Source organism: Sceloporus undulatus, chromosome 1 (assembly GCF_019175285.1).
Source record: "Sceloporus undulatus isolate JIND9_A2432 ecotype Alabama chromosome 1, SceUnd_v1.1, whole genome shotgun sequence".
Lineage (NCBI taxonomy): Eukaryota > Metazoa > Chordata > Lepidosauria > Squamata > Phrynosomatidae > Sceloporus > Sceloporus undulatus.
The window spans coordinates 256,860,904-256,875,398 of NC_056522.1; the positions used below are offsets into that span (position 1 = coordinate 256,860,904).

At 40.5% G+C, this 14,495-nt stretch overlaps 1 protein-coding gene across 3 annotated transcripts in view; it reads left to right on the top strand.

Annotated features, from left to right (window-relative positions):
- The window catches only part of COL18A1 (collagen type XVIII alpha 1 chain), a 219,862-nt gene that overhangs the window by 129,746 nt on the left and 75,621 nt on the right, over positions 1-14,495 (top strand). For all 3 annotated transcript variants that reach the window (XM_042443985.1, XM_042443972.1, XM_042443978.1), the window contains one exon: positions 3,718-4,262. In XM_042443985.1, the coding sequence (XP_042299919.1) occupies positions 3,718-4,262 (545 nt within the window). The remainder of the gene's footprint in view (positions 1-3,717; positions 4,263-14,495) is intronic.

Consider the following 14,495-nt stretch of genomic DNA (forward strand, 5'->3'; position numbering starts at 1 on the left):
ATCTGGTCTAAATCTAGTTTTGGATTAGAGGAGAAAGTTTTTGAAGGATATTTAATTCTTCATGCAGGCCTGTGTTTTTCAAGTAGGGGTCTTGCTGACAATTGTGTCACTTCTTCTGGTTTCACTGGGCCACTTTAACCACCGTGCTGGTTTTCTTCTCTTATAATTTCTTAAAGAAGCATCTCTTGGTATAAATAAATCATCTAACCACGAGGCATGCTGCCTCCTCACATTGTTTGAAACTCTTTGATAGTATTTGTGCGAATCACCCCTGCCCAATTAGTATTTTCTTAATGTATGGAATGGCCTTAGTTCTCTTGGGACTAGAGTGGGAAAGGAAGCAGGCTATGTTGGGTTCATGTTCTCAGGGCAAGCTTTACAACATGGTATTTGGCAGAGCCACAAGAGACTTGCTTGCCACAGGGATTTCCAGTTGTGCTACAGGAAGAACTCTCTCCCACCTCCCTCAAACAATACAGATGGAAATAGCATTGATCTAGTTGTTGGTATGAATTAGTCCCTACTGTCTAGCCACTGCCAGAAAGCAACAGATGCTGTTGCTATGGCCTGTTTCATGCAACTCCTGAAAATCAGTAAAATGTAATCCCCATGGGACGGGTACAGTCCGAGGGAGGATTTTGAATGTTTGCCTTTGATAACACAGTTGTAAAAATGAAGCACAAGCAGTCAAAGCTGTAGCTGCAGGAGGAGGGAGAGGATGTGGAAGATGAGCCCTTGTAGAGATATTTTGGGACATTACCTCTGAACTGTCAGCTTTAATTTAAAAAAGATGGAACTGTAGGTAAGAAAGAAGAATCAGGGAGCATTCAACCCAATTGCCAGAGCAGAATTAGATTTTGTTTCAGATGCATTGTACCCATTGCCATGGAAAACTTGTTCCTTCTATATGCACAGAGGTGGAAATACATCTTCCTAAGATGACATGACCCAACTTGGCCATGTACTGTATATACTCATGTATAAGTCTAGAAATTTTAGTCAAAAAATTGACTCAAATAACCTGAGTTGACTTATCCATGGGTCAATGTTAATACTGTACTTTTAACTCCTATCAAAAAAGTAACCATCCCCTGGTGAAAGGCAAGAGTGTTATCTATCCTGGAAGCACTGACCTCCCTCTGTTTTCTTATCCATCCAGCCTTTAGTGTGAGCACAAACAGTTATCCTGCTGGAATGTTATAAGTTCTGTAGCATTGTTTCCTTTGCTTCATCCTTTAGATCTTTTGTTACATGTCCTAAGTTATACCCTTGACTTATCCATGAGTCATATCAAAATCCATAATTTTGGCCCCAAAACCTGCCCTCAACTTATACATGAGGTTGACTTATAGCCGAGTATATATGGAAAATCCACTTGGGCAAGTTACACTCTCAGCTTCAGAGGATAGCAATGGCAAACTGTCTCTGAAGAAACTTGCCAGGAAACTCTGTGATAGGTTCTCCATAGGGTTGCCATACATTGGAAACAACTAGAAGGCACTCAACAACAACAACAACAAGATTATATTTGCAGTCTTTTGTTTTGATAATTGCTCATAACACTAATTATAATATTTTAAAACTCTGCTGTCTGGAAAGTACCATTTCATGTATTCTGTGTATATGTGTATATAAATATATGTAAAAGTAAAACATTTTATGTACACATAAAAACATACTGTGCACATGTGATGAATGTATGTTTGTAAATGAAGTGTGGCACAGGTACATGGGCCAGGAAACCAGGGTTAACTGTGGTTATTGCCCATGCATGCATCTATGTGTGAAATGGACCTGCAGAGGATTATACCACCAAAACCCAGTTCTGGATTGCAACAGAAATTGGCTTCCTTCCTATACAGTCATTTTTAATAAGGATACAAACTTATATACATTTGTCTGAGTGTATATCACATTGACTCAGTGAAACTTATTTTAAAGTAGACATGTGGAGACATGGATTACATGAGATATCATTAGCACTAGGAATTTACTGTTGTGTATTTTGTTGATGCTGTGTGCCTTCAAGTTGCTTCTGACTTCTGCCAACTCTAAGGTGGGGTTTTCTTAGCAAGTTTCTTCAGAGGGGGTTTGCCATTGCCATCCTCCAAGGTTGAAAGAGTGTGACTTGCCCAAGGCTATTCAGTGGGTTTACATGGTCGAGCTGTGATTTGAACTCTGGTCTTGAGAGTCATGGGCCTGTTACAGACAGCCAAAATAAAGCTGCTTCGAGTCACAGTGGAGGTATGGTGTTTCAAATGCGTCCTAAGAGTCCAGAAGTAGCGAACCAAAGCCACACTCCAGCCCTGGAGCATGGCTTTGGTGTGACTTCTGGACCTTAGGACGCATGCATCATTGAAACACCATCCTCCAGCTGTGACTCGAAGCAGCTTTATTTTGGCTGTCGGTACAGGCCATGAATTACGTTCAAACCACTACAACCACACGGCTCCCACATTGTGTATTTAGCTTAGTAGATATTTGTAATTCGCGCAGTGCAGTTTTATATATTGATTCACATCCTGAGTAGAAGGTTTCTCCCTTCTGCCAGTGTCATATCCCTCCCGCATGCTGATAATTTATCATGTAATTGTAATTGTATTCCGCATCTAATTATTTAATCATGTAATTAAGTCATTTAGATTTATAAACTTGAGAGTTTTTTTAAAAAAAGTAATACACTCTTCAGGATAACTAAATTTAGGTCGCTAAACCATTGCATCTGTATTTGTTGTGCTACTTTAATCAAGATGAGTTAAAATGCTTCTGTCTGGATAGTCCAAATGGCACTGTAAATATATGCCAAAAGAACTCTCACATTTTAAATGTGATTCATGAGGTTGTTTGTTCAGAATCTGAAGTTATGAAATTTTAAAAAAAACAATATTGAGACTAAATATTAGGAACCGTAGAATATGGGTAATTAGCTCTCTTAAGAGTGGAAAGAAATAGCATATATCTCCAGGTAAGAAAACAGCACGTGGCTCACCCCTGCCCTGAAGGCATCAGATAATCCTGTTCCAAATCTTGGAAGCATAAGCAGGGTCAGCTCTGGTTTGTTCTTGGTGGGAGACCACCAACAAACACCAGGTGCTGTAGGCTATATTTCAACTGGAAACGAACCTTGCGGTTAGGGGTTATTCAGAGGGGTTGAATACTCTGAGTAAAATGTGGTTGAAATCTTTTGCTGTTCACATGCGTTTTGAATTCACCTGAGTAAATTGGGGGAGGGGGGCTTCCAGAAAAAAAACATTTAACCCCAGATAATTGATCTTGTTTTTTTTAATCAGAGTTTTAATAAAATAAAATCCGGATATTGGGGTGTGTGAAGTAACCAATGTGAAATAGACCCGGAATAAATGGGGATAAAACCGTGCATAAGTGTTCTGCATGCCTGAATGGTTTCAAATATATCCACAACTAGTGACTCAGTCTTTTTCAAGTACTGACATATGGTGAGCAGCAGAACCAACAGAAATGTGACAGAGATGTGGTGTCCAAAAATAAAAATAATAATAAAAAAAGCATGGACAACAAAATCAAAATGAAAATTTTTTGAGTTATCATTAAGAAAATGCTGTAAAATTCGTAGGCTCACCATAAGTTGACAGGTGATTGGAATCTGCTGTGGTCTCCTGTACCTGGGCCTTACTGCTTGAGTAGCTTTTCATGTGCTGCTTTCCTTGTTTCTGAAATGCTCCTTTACTTTCTCAACAGAAAACCTCAGCACAGAAGTTGGTCTCATAGAGCTGATTGGGGATCCCCCACCAGACCAGATAACCAAAGTATACGGCCCAGACAACAGCCCTGGCTATGTCTTTGGACTGGATGCCAACACAGGGCAGGTGGCACGTTATCATCTTCCTAGCCCTTTTTATAGAGACTTCTCACTCTTATTCCACGTGCAGCCCACAACAGAGAAACCAGGCGTGCTTTTTGCCATCACAGATTCCTCTCAGTCGATCATCTATGTTGGTGTGAAGTTATCGGAGGTGAAAGATGGGAAGCAACAGATCATCTTCTATTACACAGAACCCGGCTCTCAGAACTCCTATGCTGCTGCCACGTTCACTGTGCCTTCACTGGTCAATCAGTGGACACGATTTGCCATCAGTGTGGAGAATGAGGAAGTCGTTCTCTATGTGGACTGTGAAGAGTTTGAGCGGGTCCATTTTGAGCGCTCGCCTGATGAGATGGAGCTGGAAGATGGCTCAGGACTTTTTGTGGCACAAGCTGGAGGAGCAGATCATGATAAATACCAGGTAAGCATGGCTAACACCAAGATATTATTCTTTAGTGTCAGCTGATGGGGCAGTGAATCTGCTCTGGGGTTTCCTCCTAACTCCAGGTTGCTGAACATATTTTTTTGGGGGGGGGAATAGGGTTCACCACCTTGGATAGCTCCCAGAGCAGATTCATTACCTCACTGACATGGAAACCAATAGCTGCCACTGGTATTATTTCCAGTAAGATAATTATCATAAATTGACCTGTTTTCCCAATGAGCGAATGAGAGAAGGAAGAAAAGGAGGAGGAAATGAGAAAGATTGAAATAAGTTTATTCGCGTGTGAAATTCAGAAAGGAGTAGAAGAAGGTAAGACTAATGTCCCCCCCCTGTTGGATATGGCTGCTTTGACCTAGACCCTTGTGAGGGACTTTTTTCTTTAGCTTCGTACTCAGGCAGCCTCAACCTCCAGTTCCACATCAACATATCACTGTTCACTTCTGAGAAAGGAATGGACAGTTCAGAAGTACAGTAATTATGGGTCACCTTTCTCTGTGACTCATGAGTGGCTGTGAGCCTATCAAAGCCCCTTGAGCAATGGCATGTTGAGGTCGCACAGTGATGTCCATGTGAGCACCAATTATTTGTTCATTCTCTTGATTTGTACAGCTCACCAGCTGGAGAAAAGATAAAACAGGAATTTTGTAAAGGGATACTCACGTTTATTTTATTTTCAGCAAAACAAGAAAGAATTGCATGACACCTAAGAGTAGCAAATTTGTTATAGAATAACTTTTCATGGATTGTAATCCATTTCATCACATTCACCCATGCATCAGACAAAGCAGGTTCTAATCCACAAACATTTAAGCTGTAATAAATCTGTTGGTCATAAAGGTGCTACACAAATTCTTGGTTGTTCTAGTCTAAACAGGGGCTCTTGTCTTGCTTGTGTTTTCTGAGATATAAGTCAAATTCAGCATGCACAGTCATGAATAGATATAGAGGTATGTGTGTGTGGTGTGCAGTTGACAGCTAGTAGTTGTGTTTTCCATCGTTGGCAACCCCAGGCAGACTTCAGTCAGCAGCATTGCAGAATAGAATTCCTGGGTGTTTCTGCTGCAGAGTGTAGGGAGATTATCACATGGAGGCTTACTGTTCTTAAAATGTTGCCAGATCATCCCTAAAGCGTGAGGGTATGATTTCCAGTTGTGCTTGTCTCCTGTGATGAAATCGTCATGGAGGCATCCCATCATTAAAGCGCTCGCGGAGCAGCCATTGCTCTGCACAACAGAAACTTCTGTTATGCAGAGAAATTGTGGCTCTGCAAATGCTTTAATGTCAGAATGCTTCCATGACAATTTCATTATGGGAGACAAGTGCAACAGGCAATCACACCCTCGTGCCATTTTTTAAGAATAGTAAGCCTCCATATGATTATCTCCTAGTTTAGGATGTCTCTGGTTTTAAGATGGGTTAGGATGGGTTAGGCTGCCTTTGGTTTTAGAGCTTTCCCCCACTCCCTGATTCACTCTTTATACATATAAGGATATTTTGAAATGTAAAATGTAAAAATTTAATTAATCACCATTGGAAGGATGTCTGCAAGTAATTATAGCCAATAATTCTATGTGACAGAAGTGGTTTCTCTTCTGTATCATCTATAGAAGTCTCTCTCTCTTTCTGAAACAGATAATTATTTCTATAACTTCTTGAGAAGCTTTTAAAATGGCTCTTAATAATCATTCTACTGTATAAGAGAGAGTTGGGGAGGGGGAACTGAAGTAGAAACAATTAACATTTTTCATCAACAACTTCATTTCCAGACACTGGCTTAATTTGTCAGTCTAGTGACCCCTGTGATTTATACTGGGCCTCCACACTGAGATCAAATCCATGGCTGCATTCTTCCTTCTTGGTGGGTGGAGGGAGGTTGGAATTTTCTGGAGTTGATGTCTGCAGACCAAGCACAGGGCATTTCTACCCAAGATTGATTTTAAAAAGTGATAAAAGCTGCTTATAAATGCTGACCTCCTTGGGGGAAAATGCCACTACCCACTCAGCAATAGATGCAGATATTTATCTGTAATACATGCAGCAGATTACTTCTTTAGGCTGTTGCTAACATAAACAAGAGGAAAAGTTAAACATTAGTAATAAGTGTCTGAACTGTGTTACAACAGTTGGTGGGATAGGGTGGGGTCTAGCAGAGACAATGAAGAAGGCAGGAGGGTTGAAATGCCATGGCTTTAAAATATGGATGAACTCTTACTTTGATTAAAAGAACAGAAATGGGAGGAATCTTTATTTTGCACTGTTTGCAGAACAGGCTGATTAGAGCACATCTCGTTATTCTGTCCTAGGAAACCTGCCCATGAATGTTAAATCAGGCTCCAGATGGGGAAACATTCCATGTAATTACAAGTATGAAAGTGGTTTTGACTTTAGATCAAGAAGAAGATTAGAGCCATCATACATGCCTTGCCTTCTGGGTTGGGAATTTGGGATAGAAAATGCAAATGCTTGGCCTGACCCCTTTTAGTGCACACAGGTCTTTCTGTGTAGATTTTAAAAGACAGCAATGATCTGTTTTATTGTTGAGCTGTGCCGGAGAATGTTTATTACTTGGGTCATCTGTTATTTGCAGTACTGTGGACCTAGTGTAAACCATGAGTTTTCAGACTGTCCTGTTCAAATTATTTTTCCTCCCTCCTTTTCCCAGATGGTTTCCTGCAGTTGCAGTGGCCACCTTTTGAAAGCTCCAATTCCTAACTCTGTGCCAAATTTGTCTTTGATACTTTTGCCCAATTATGTTCTACCCAGGAAGTGTGTGACGTGACAGCACAACTCATGCACCAGCTTTTCCTTTCTGGGTGTGTAGAGAATGAAGCTCCAGTTAGAGAAAATTGCTTTAGGCAAAAGGGCATTGTTCTCATCCTTAATCACACAGAATCAATGTAGGCATTCAGAACTCCAAGCTACATCACGCACAATGTCATCTGAGGGACAGCTCAAGGTACACTTAACATAATCTAAACACCTCATATGTTTAAATATTCAGATTGTTCTTTGTTCTAGAACAGATGCTTTGATTCATCTACGTTCTTTACTTGGTACTGATACCTATGATCCTAAGTGTTTAGCCCATATTTGTACCTGAAACGTCCTCATAGTGTTGGGACAATAGCAGGGTAGTATGATGCACAGTCTCAGTGGGTGATAAACATTATTCAACACTGCTGAAGGGCACAATCAATATCTCATGAGATCCCTTCCTAGTTTGTGCAGGATAGTGGCAAGACTAGAAAGCTAGATTTTTTAAAATCACAGTTGGGGCAAGAACAGTCCTCTGAATTTGGACATACTGGAGAACTTTGATTAGTTCAGAGGTGAACATAGAAGCCTTGTTCTTGTCTTCTCCTCTTGTGAAAAAAGGAGATGGGTGATATATCAGCTTGAATCTCAAGCAAGGCTTATTGTTGTAGTGATAAACTGTGGCTAGTTTTTAGATCTGAACTCCACTAGAGTGTGTCCTTCATACAGCAGAATGAGTGTTTGGTTTTCATTGAGATTTGTAACTGCATCAGAGGGAGCACAAGATACCAGAATCTTGTGTTGCTTCAAGCATGGCAGATGCAAAGCACAAAACTCAGTACTGTACTTCTTACCAGTGATGTAGACTCAGGTCGATTGACTCAGACTCAAGTCACTTGACTTGGACTTCAATCTGCAATAAATGATACACTGACTTGTGACTTGCATATAGTTGGACCTCCGTATCTGCGGACGGCAAGCCCCGTTACCCCCAATGGTCACATGTATACACAGCAGCAAAAGCGGATGCATGCATGTCAGGCCACTATTAGGGAGATCAGGATATGAGGTACCACAGTTTTTTGTATCCATGGAGGAGGGGTCCAGAATGCATCTCCCACAGATAAAGTCCAACTGTATTTTTAGTGACTGACTTGCTGGTGTCATTTACTTTGAGCAGCAGGCAAGACTCACCCTCAGAGTGTGGGACATGTTTTCTTGGAGGGTAACAGCAAACGTGTTAGGCAAATGCATTAGGCTTGAGGCAGAAAGCTCATTCTAAAGCTTTTGAAAAACTTTAGAAGGATTCTCCAACCCCTGCCTCAAGCCCATTGACTAATGTCTTCTGAAAACATACTCTATTTCATTTTCTTCTGTTAAAGTTGGCTCCCAGACTTGAGATTTGACTTGATACTTAATTTAAAAGTATCTTGCAAGGACTGGAGACTTGACCTGAGACTTGAAGGTAGAGATTTAAACTTGATTTGAGACTTGGAGTACAAAGACTTGAATACATCACTGCTTCTTACAGATCTGCAGAAGTTAGCGCCATGCAAAGGGTACATGAGCAAAGCTTCTCTAAAGGACATATTGCTGAGTGTTACTACATAGCTGTGAGGTTGCCAGGTACTTTTTTTTTCTTTAGTAGATTATATTTTCTCAATTTTTTTACAATTAAAAACATTACTAATTCAAATACAGTTGCAATGCAGATATAACCCAGCATTAAGTAACAGCAACATGATAATAGCAGTAAAAGATGAGTTGGTATTTTACCAGCTGTATCTTGGACTTCTCTGCTGCATACAGGAATTATGCCACTGCCAAAGAAACTCCAATAGTTTGGTTTGAAAAGATATAATTCACACAAGAAATCGCTGACCATTTGTATTACAGTATATGTTTTGGTTTGGCCAGTTCTTTGGAGTTTTAGGAAGGAATGTGTTGTGCTTTAAATGTATACAGTACTTGTTAAGGATAAATAAATGCTAAGGAAGTGTGGATTAGCTAAAGAAATACAAACAAATAGTAGTATCATAGTAGGCTAATGGATAGATTATTGTTTAGATGATGCTATAGTTAAACTGCTCTATAAATGTTTTCTCCTTTAGTGGTGGAAAAATAAGTAGATTTGTACTTATTATTGTCTGCTTCTTGATATGAGGAATTTGGCATGGAAAACAATGCTAAGCCTGACCAAGAACAACAAAAAAAAAAGCCAACAACAAAAACCACAGGCTTTAATATTTAGACTTTTAAAGAAACATGGAAACTTAAGTTGGCATTCATTTGAAGTGCAGCTTGCCTACTGATAAACTAAAACATTGCATTCTACATATTTTGAACTTTTGGTGGAGGCTGAGAAATGATGAATGTCTGCCTATTTAGAGTAAAGACAGGAAACATTTGCCTTCATTCTGACTTGGTGTCATGACTTTATTACATAGCCAAATCTGATTGCCTACTTAGTATTGTCAGAAACACTATTAAAAGGATAGCATTGCTTCCTGGCATTGCTCAGATCTCACTCCATCCATTGTTAAGTAGTTGCATGTGATGTGATGCATGATAATGCAGTGAGAATGTTGCATGTGTGGTTGCCTGAAATTGCTTTAGGAATCAGCACAAAGTGTTGTTGTTGTGTGCCTTCAGGTTATTTCTGACTTGTAGCAACCCTAAGGAGGCTCTATCATGGTGTTTTCATGGCAATATTTGCTCAGGGAGGGTTTGCCACTGGGTTTCCATGGCTGAGCAGGGATTCAAACCCTAGTCTCCAGAGTCATAGTCCAGTATTCAAATCACTACACCACATGGGAGAGGGACACGGTTGTTCTTAATCTCCAGAACTTCAGGTTAAGGAAAGAAGGTTGTCAGGAAGCAGTGAATAGCATACCAGAAAGTAGAGAAAAAGAGCTTCCTAAATTGGCCCTTGTGCTTTAAATTAACTATACTTCTTTCCCATCTGCCAGCAGCTTCCATGCTGTCCTTTCCCTCAACATAAACATTTGAATGATGTGGGATGTGGGATGTCATCTAGGATATGAGAGATATCAGAATGAAATGCTTGTACATTGCCTCTCAAAAGGTCAATCTAGTCCATGCTCCCTGCTGTCTCCTTAGACTATGGAGCACCTTCAGGTCTTTTTGTTCTTGGTCTGCACTCTCACTTTTGGACTTGTACCTACTTGCAGTCTCTGACCTGTTCCTGCCTGCCTCATGCTTCCTCTTTCCACTCCTAGAAGCAGGAGAAAATACATTGTGTTTACAGTGAGATGAGATACATAAATCTTACTCTTAAAAATATATTATACACCTGGCAATCACCCAGATCATGATCTAACAGCAATCAAAAAGTTGGGCAAAAGTTGGTTTATATGTGTATGGGAAGGGAGGATGGAGCAAGCAGAATTGTAACACAATATGGTGACTAGACGGTACAGTATGTACAGTTTTACGCGAAAGGAACAATGGATTTGAATGAAATGAAAAAGGATGATGTAGGACTTTTCAGTTTAACACTTTTGCACAGCAAAGGCTGCATCATCTTTATCTCATAAATGGTCAAAAGAAGACAGTGATATGGATAAATTGTATTTGTTATTAGATTATCCAAGTATAAAGAGAGGTTTACCTGTTGTGGTTGCCTCTTAAAACCAAGTTTACCTACTGTGTCCAGGCCTCCCAGCATACTGCCGCTTCTCCAGAGGGTGGGCTTGCCCGCAGAGGTACACCTGAGTCACATGGCAGGAGCCTCCAGAGATGGCATACTGGCCAGCTGTGCTGATGTGGTGTTGGCCCAGACAGACAGACAATGCTGTGCTGTTGCACCGGGTTCGGCCCACCGTGTGTGGCTGCCTTGTGGCCAATATGGCACCAGTTCTGGACCATAATATGCTGGAATGGCTCCAGACATACCAGCCAGTTCAGACAAGGCCAAAGACTGACTGAACTGTGGTTTAATCCAGGATTCCTGCATTCATGTTAAAGTACTGATATACCAGGAGACTATTAGACAGATAATTTTCTGATATTTTAAATTATGATCTAAGCAAGCCATCAGATCCCTGTTTCAGAACTAGGGCGGGCTGCAAGTAATCAAAGCCTGAGCATTCAGTTCACAAATTCTGATTGGGAATCATAATCTACCAATTTCAAACATGGGAGGTGTGGACATAGCTGGCAGAGAAAGAAGTATTTACTAATTTACTGCAGGGGTGGGAATGGAGTGCAACTGCCAGCAGCCCTAGCCAGTGGTGAGGAATGCAACATCTGGTGGGCTACATAATCCCACCCTATCTGCTGCCTACTCACTGTCAGGAGAACAGAAAACAGAATCATGTAAAAAACCCCAGTTATCCAAAGTAATGATGGGGTATATTCCTGGAGATAAAACAATGTCTTTTTGCTGAGAAATTGTCATAAATACCTCTGAGAGAAAATTGCTACTTGTGAACAGAAGCTGATAAATATATGGTATTGATTTGTAATTATTACAGAATTAACTTCAGTGCTTACTTCAGAGTTTCTGATTATTATTATTTTGCTTTGTTAGTCTTAGGTTGCATTAGTTTCTAGCAGTTAGGATGGGAGCTACTGAATTTTTGATATACTTAAATCTTCTGAGAATTTTGTATTTCTGTGGAAGCCCTATGAATAGTCTGCAAAGTGGCTGACTATTGAAATGGATGTAGGAAGGAAGTGTGATCTGCATAAGTTATTAGTGGGAAGACAGTATGTGTGAAATTTCCCAAAATAAAGACGTGTTTGTGTATGTGTTTATAGTAGTTTACTGAAGCATGGTCTGAGATATGGGCAGTTTTCCAGCAAGTGAGGAAGATACTTGGCTTTTGTGAGCTGGGAAAGAAGATTGCAAGGACATAACTTCTGCTTCTTATATACTGCTTACATTGTGTAAAACAACGGGAGGAGGAACATAGAATTTTTGCTCTGCAGCAGCTCTAGAAGGCAAGCTGCACACACTAAAATGTTACCCTGCCCTCCTTTTTGGTTTTTGTCATGGACCACCATGCAATCCACTCAGTCAGCAGGCTGGAGCAAGAATGTCTTTATTGCTGGGTTTCAAGGGTCAGTTTGTTGCCTAATGATCATGTACTCTCTCAGCTTCCAAATTGTTAACTCAAAGTGAAAGGCTCCCACAGTAAGAATACAGCTAGCAAATTATTATTTTATAGTGCTTGAAGGAACTGCTCCTCTTCCACTCTGTAGCACTGGCATTGGGCAAAAGGCACTCCAGTTTGTCTAACAGTTTGTAGAGATCTATATATCTAAAACAAAAATAATGATCGCGGAGGATCTACATAAAATTAATCTAGATACTGAGGAAATTGAAATAGTTAAAGAGTTCACTTACCTTGGATTAAATATTGACCAGAATGGAGATTGCAGTCAAGAAATCAGAAGACTTGGAATGGAAAGAGCAACCATGAAAGAACTAGACAAGACCTTGAAATGTAAAGACATACAACAGAGCACTAAAGTCAAAATTATCCAACCATTATATTTCCCTGTCACCATGTATGGATGCAAGAGCACTGGACAGTGAAGAAAGCTGACAGAAAAAAAATCAATTCATTTGAGATGTAGTGCTGAGGATACTGTAGACATCCAAAAAGACAAATGGGTCCTACAACAGATCAAGCTTGAACTTCTTTGAAACTGAAGCTGTCATACTTGGGACACAACATGAGAAGGCATGACTCACTAGAAAAGATAATAATGCTAGGAAAGGTAGAAGGCAGCAGAAAGAGAGAAAAACTACATGCCAGTTGACTAGGCTTAATTAAGGTGGCCACAGGCCTGAAAGTACAGGACCAAAGCACAGCAGTGGAGGAGAGGGCGTCTTGGTGATGCCTCATATACAGGGTCACCATGAATTGTATTCAACTCGAGGGTGCTTAACAACAACAAATCTAACCATCTGATTATCATGAGTCACACAGTTATCAGGTTAGATAGGAGCAAGGCCTCATGTCCATCTCTTTTGTTTGGGGGAATAAGAGCATCCTGCCCAGTTTGCCCAAAGGAATGCTCCAGTAACAAAAATCAATTTTGCCCTTTTAGGTGCCTAAAGAGGAAATGGTGTACTGTACCTGAATACATGCTATAATGGAAATGTAAATAGTCTGGAGACACAGTTTGTTAGGCTGTTGGGGGAGGGGTCCGATATAATTCCAGACTTAGTTATAAGCATCCATTAAAGCTGACATCATACATATGTATAACTGAGGATGTGGCAAATTGTGAGGTTGAGAGGATGTATATGAACTACAAAGAAATCACGAGACAGAGTCATCATCAGAGCTCAGAATTTGGTGTTAGAGGAAAAGGAAATGCATATTTCAGTTCCTTTGTTTTTTAATTAGTGGTTGGCATCCTGTCAAAGACATAAACATGTGTACATCATGCTGTGAATGTGGGATTAATAATAATAATAATAATAATAATAAGTTTATATACCACCTTTCCAAAAAGATCAAAGCAGTTTACAAAATTACATAAAACACATAAAATACATACATGATTTACATAAGCAAATAAATAAAATCTCTCTCTCTCTTTCTGGCTTTGCTTTGCGAATGAAGATTCAGGAAGGACTCATCCCACGCTTTGTACAAGCGTGCTGCTGACTAAAAAGGCCAATCCAGGACAAACAGGTCCGGTTGCAGAAAGCACAGCGGAAAGTCTCTTTGGGTGATGTTTCCGGGTTCCGGTTCTTTCTGCGTTGTCATTTCTCTTTGAGACTCATTCGGTGTGAGCTTTCAAAAAAAGCTGCAGCATCGTGGATAGTGCGTCTCCATGCCTCCTGATGCGAGGCCAGGGCAGACCATTGTTGGTGATCAATTTGGCCAAGCCTGAGATGTTGTTTCAGGGAGTCCTTGCATCTCTTCTCTCACCAGCCAGCACCACAGGAAGAACACTACCATCCCCACATCCTGTAGGCACATCTGTGCTTAAGTCCATTCAGCAGTTCAACTACCTGGGAAACATCATCCCTTCAGACACCACAGATTGATATAAGAGATCACTCACATATTAGCAAAGGCATATATAGTGCATTCAGAAGGCTTCACAAAGAGTCTGGAGTAACAAACACTTGAGGCGAAGCACAAAAAATCAGTGTGTTATAGAGCCATTGTATGTCTATTCCGTTATGAGTCTGAAACATGGGTCACCTATCGCCAAACCTACGGACTCCTAATGCCTTCATCAGTGTTGCTGTTTCATGCACAAATTCTAAATATACACTGGCATTGACTATGTGATGATGTGCTGTCCTTGAGTAAGCGGGATCCCAGCGTTGAGGCCTTGCTATTGAGGGACGCAGCCCTGCGCGGGCCAGGACACGTTTTTAGGATGAAAGCCATCGCCTCCCAAAAATAGTATTCTACAGTGAACTCGCCAACGGGTCAGTGTAAGAGGGTTGCCCCAACAAAG